General features: G+C 36.9%; 1 protein-coding gene across 1 annotated transcript; it reads right to left on the reverse strand.

The window, feature by feature from the left end:
• Positions 1-2239: 2239 nt before the first annotated feature.
• On the reverse strand, positions 2240-3520 carry LOC149211520 (F-box only protein 8-like). Its single transcript, XM_089388415.1, has one exon. The coding sequence runs from the start codon at positions 3518-3520 to the stop codon at positions 2240-2242; it is 1281 nt and encodes a 426-aa protein (XP_089244541.1).
• Positions 3521-5032: the final 1512 nt, after the last annotated feature.

The raw sequence follows: 5032 nt of genomic DNA on the forward strand, positions 1-5032 counted from the left end.
GCAAACTTTTTCACAAGAGAGTCAAAGGTTATATCTTTGAGATTTTCATTTGCTTGCAATGACTCAAGATAATTGGAGTAAGTAGGATAAAGTGCCTTGAGAAAAGCGATAAGAGGAATATCCAATTCAACCTTAGTGGATTTGATATCATGCATTATAGACTTTACTTCGGATGCCAGAGCAAGAGGACCATTATTTTGTAGTTCAGGAGTGAAGAGTTTAATCATGAGTTGAACAACTTCAAGTGCAGAATGTGAGTCATAGAGTTCTTTCAGCTTTTGTAAGGCTTCAAAGGCAGTTGAATATGACGAAATATGGCGACTCGCCTCTTCATTTATAGATGTTGCAATTAATGCATAAACTTTGTTGTTCTTATTTTCCCAAATGACAAGCTCTTTGTCTGAGGTAGGCTGTACTGGTTCATTGTCTTCGTCTCCGACAGACACTCATTTCCACAGCTCATTGAAAATGAGGGTGTGTTTTATCATCCAGGACCATTCAGGATAGTTCCCCTTGCCAGTGAGAACTATTCCCACCATGGATATGATTGAATGCATACTATAGCCAAAAAAAACTTCTGCTGCAAAACTTTTACTCTTAATGGAAAAAAAATATAGTACTGATGTGACTGGACAACAAACTCAAATGTCAATTCAAATTCATCTGCACAACGTTAAAGTATAGAATATGGCAGTATACTAAGTCAAGTATAGAATATGGCAGTTTACTAAGTCCAAAAAAAATACCCTCAACAGCATAAAGCACTGCGTCCACTAAAAGGCCGAAGAACGTAGTCCAGACGTATTTGGACTCTCAACATCACAAGTTACAAACCCTCTTAGAAATATATGAAGGCATCCCTTTGTCCATATCCATGCGGTTATACTTAAAATTAACCAAAAAAATGTTGGTTTTCAAATACGACTTTACTAGTCGACTTTCAATTATTGACTGTGCTAAAACTAGTCCATTAACTTTTTTTTTCGAACTTCTCATGCTCCTTAGGTGCACAACAATATGGGCTTCGAATGTATAATGTTGTCAAGCACATTACTTAATACAGTGAACAGAGTTAAAAAATACGAAGTCTTCATGTGAACAAAAGAGAATTCTAATCCGTGATACCATAGACCTCTGTTACCATCACCATTGCAGAAGGCCGCTTTCAGTGGCTGGTTTCTTCAATATTGATCTATTACGAGTGGTCGTCGCCGTTGATCGAATGCCCTTGGCAGTCACGCAAGGGGTCGAGCTTCATATGTTTTTGGGCCTGCGAAAGCATTCATCGATTGCTTCTTCCTTGTCAGAACATTACATTACAAACAGTCGATGTCCCTCTGAGCACACGTCAAATACCTGAAAACAGTGCCATTTCCGCTATGGGGATTACAATTGAATGAGATTTGAAATGATCAATGTGAATCAGTGCAGACAGCCACAACAAGGCAAATGGAGAAACAAAATCGCCAGAGAATCGCAGGGCCTTCAAAAAAAAATTAATGCACATGGACAGTATGGACAGCATGGACAGCGCTGGACAGTGGGGCAGTATGGACAGCGCTGGACATGGGGCAGTATAGATAATCCCTTTTATGAAATGTTCAAAGCAGCGACAGTGGAGGGGGCAACTACCCTGTGAGGAGCAGCTAATTATATGGAGGAGCAGCTCAGCTATATGGAGAGCAAACTAGGGAGTTACGAGGGACATAAGAGCTAAAAAAAGGAGTTGGCTCTGATACCATGTCAGGCCAGGTAGTAACTCCATAAGGCAAAAATGATTCAACTATTCTATTCCATCAGGTAGGTCTTCATTATATACATGACGGAGAGACTATTCAATCGTCTCCAGATGACTAGAATAGGATATAAGATAACAAGCTTATGTTAGTTGCTTTCAAAATGAATTTCCTTTAACTTCAATAAATTAGAAGATTAAAACAATATTACCTCGAGTAAAGAATATCAATTTTTTATATTATCATATAAAATAAAAATAAAATCTTTAATTTTAAAAATAATATATTAAAATTAATATAAATATATTTTTATTAATTATTTTAAATGTAATATTTTTATTTTTATTTTTTAATATTTCTGGTGCTACCAAATTATAAATTTTGACATAACATCCATGGTTAATTCATAAGACAAATTCTGAACAAACACAACTATATATTATGTCAAAATTCTAAACATCTAAACACAAATTTTATATTAGATAAACCACTACGAAATTGTTTCACTCGACTTTGATATGTGGGTTTGGTTCAACCGCTATAGCTCCGTAATGGGCGGCCTCATTGTTATTACTTCCGACGCAGCGATCGCTTATGGGACAGCTGGGAAGCCAACTCCATGTGCTATCAATCAAATTGTAAGCTATAACTTCGTGTACTGATCGATTCCTCTTAAAGATTGATGGCACGAAACAAACGTGATCTCCAACTCCTGTGCAATCCCAATATAAATGATCTGCTTTCATTTTTCCAATCCGTGGTTTAATTTTTGCAATCCATTTCTCCAAAAGGGAGGAAGGCATCCGTGCAATCTCCACCCATTCCCATTCAGGCGAATTGGACAGAGGCACCGGGTGGCCTTCCTCACTCTTAAACTTAAACTCCCACACACTAATCACATCCACGTGTTTGCGCTTCCTAACGGAAACGACGTTGGCAGAGATGAATAGGAGACGAGAACCGCAGGTGATGATCCGCGAATGCTGACGACCGTTCCGCAACTTGTGAGGGAATGGTACAAAACGCATGGGAATGGTTATAGGTGAAGTACCGCTTCCCTCCTCTAAGGGAATGGTGAAAGACGCTATACCAGTCACGTCACCCCAACAGTATGTGTAGAATGTTCCTTTGTAGTAAATGAGGTCAATGGATATTGCAGGCAGCGTTAAATTCTCCGGAAAGTATCCCGCTATTTTCCATCTTTTCTGGGACGGTTCGTAAATTTCCACCAAATGTTGTTGTTCCTCCCATATATCTACATCCGGCCAGTGGATCCCAACAGCTACAGCTTTGTATGCACTACTGTCATTATTTTTCTCATCCAACACAATGCAGTACCCTAAGTAGCGTCTTGCGTGTGGTACCGGAATTTCAACGAACGTTCGTGTATAAGGATTGCACAGCCTGCTACAGCGTTTTGCATACATATTTTCGACCAGGATGAGTCCTCCCACAGATTGTTTGCAATTACTGATTTCCTTCCACTCCTCGTCCTTAAGGAAGGAAAAGTCAAAACAAGAGTTAATCCAGGTGCGCGTGTAGAAACAGAAAGCCATAGATGGGGTTTTCATACTCAAGTCGCACAGAACGAGGCGTGGCTGATTCCTGTTGAGAGGTGCCTCAACCCACTTGGTTAACAAGTAGTTCGATGAAAGGAGGTCCTTCCATTGTTTGGAGATCATGCGAAAACTATACACAAACTCCACCGGCAGACGCGCACATATCTCAGTTTGAAAGTCAGTAGGCAATTCGTTCCACCATGAAGCCGCCTTTTCCATTTCCATATTTGTAACTCAACGGGACAAATGCAATACAGAGTCGAATATTTGCTAATGTATGAAATATGACTCTAACGACTACATATATAGTACACGTATGAAGATTGAGCCTTCTCCAAACAAAATAGAGCAAGTCGGTCCAGATCTTCTATTATGAATAGAAAGTACGTATACTTTACATAGAAAAATATAATATTACAAACCAAATATAGTATTGGTATTTTTTTACTTATTATATTATAAACCAAATATAGTATCGGTATTGTTTTACTTCTTATTATTATTATAACAGGTATTTAAATGATATTTTTTCCCTTCTTGAAATTTTGAAATATATTTGTTATTAGAGCATATATTTTTAATGGAGTGTTCTTCTCTTACATCTTTAAATTTAAAAAAGATATATGATTTCTTAAAACTCTAAACATAAGAGAGAATATATAAGTTTTTCCATAACTCTGAACGTGAGAAATATAATAAATAAGCTTTCTAAATATGAATGATAGATGCCATCATCATCTCTAGCATGTTGTTCTCAAGATCAAACCTTTTCATCTCATAACCACAACTATGAATTGAAAGAGACAAAAGTAACCATACTAGAACTCAAACATTAAAGTAAGTGGCCTTGTACAAAAGTAACTAGAAATAGAAGGTCAAAAAGCATAACCATTCCATAATTAAGCAGCAAAATCAGAATCTCATCCTGTAACCTAGATGGGTCCTTTTGGGTCTTTTGACGTTCTTTCTGTCATTAGAGGAATCCCACAATGTTATTGAATCTATTGAAAATTCTTCTTATTGATTTCAAAGGTTGTGCAAATGAAACACAAGATTGTGTAGTGAAATAACAAATTTTGAGACCTTTCCAACCGTATGTGGCACTCTCTATAATTTCATAGAATAAGGAGATAAGAAATATCTTGTCAAGATATCCCAACCAAAATATAAGTAGGCCCATTTGGATACCCTATCTTTGAAGAAATTTTTCTCCAATTACCTAGGTCAATGGGAGCTATTGTTGGAAAAATTATTCTAAGACCTTTTCAATAGTATACAGAGTGATGAGCAAAATGCATATTGCAATATTCATTATACATTCCAAGAACATCTAGAAATGGAGATGATGAAGCTCCAATCATCAACCAAGAAGAGAGTGAGAACCTCCACTATTCAGCAAACAATGATGCCATGAAAAACTGATTTATTTGTCCCTGCTTGTCCCTATTATGTGAAACTTGCTAGAAGAATTTCATAGAAGAAAACATGGTGTACGATGTTGAAAAATAGTTAGCCTTAGAGAGCATATTTTTATAGGAAGTGTCTCATCACTTGTTTGGTTCATGTCAAATCAAGAACACATCTATTTTAGGAAAGTATGAGTAAGAGTATTATGTGTATAGTGTATAATGTAATGAATGTTCAAACCATTGTATTGAGATAAAGGCTCTAAACATGTCAAACTCAATGCTGTTGAAAGTCATGGAAATATGACGTAGAAATATCCTAAAGTTTTGT

Source organism: Pinus tabuliformis, chromosome 1_1 (genome assembly GCF_031772625.1).
Source record: "Pinus tabuliformis cultivar Carrire ecotype Pingquan chromosome 1_1, CPIR1, whole genome shotgun sequence".
In the NCBI taxonomy this organism is placed as follows: domain Eukaryota; kingdom Viridiplantae; phylum Streptophyta; class Pinopsida; order Pinales; family Pinaceae; genus Pinus; species Pinus tabuliformis.

What these genes read in the sequence shown, in the direction of transcription:
- LOC149211520 (XM_089388415.1), bottom strand. Translation starts at nt 3,520, where the DNA reads ATGGAAATGGAAAAGGCGGCTTCATGGTGGAACGAATTGCCTACTGAC.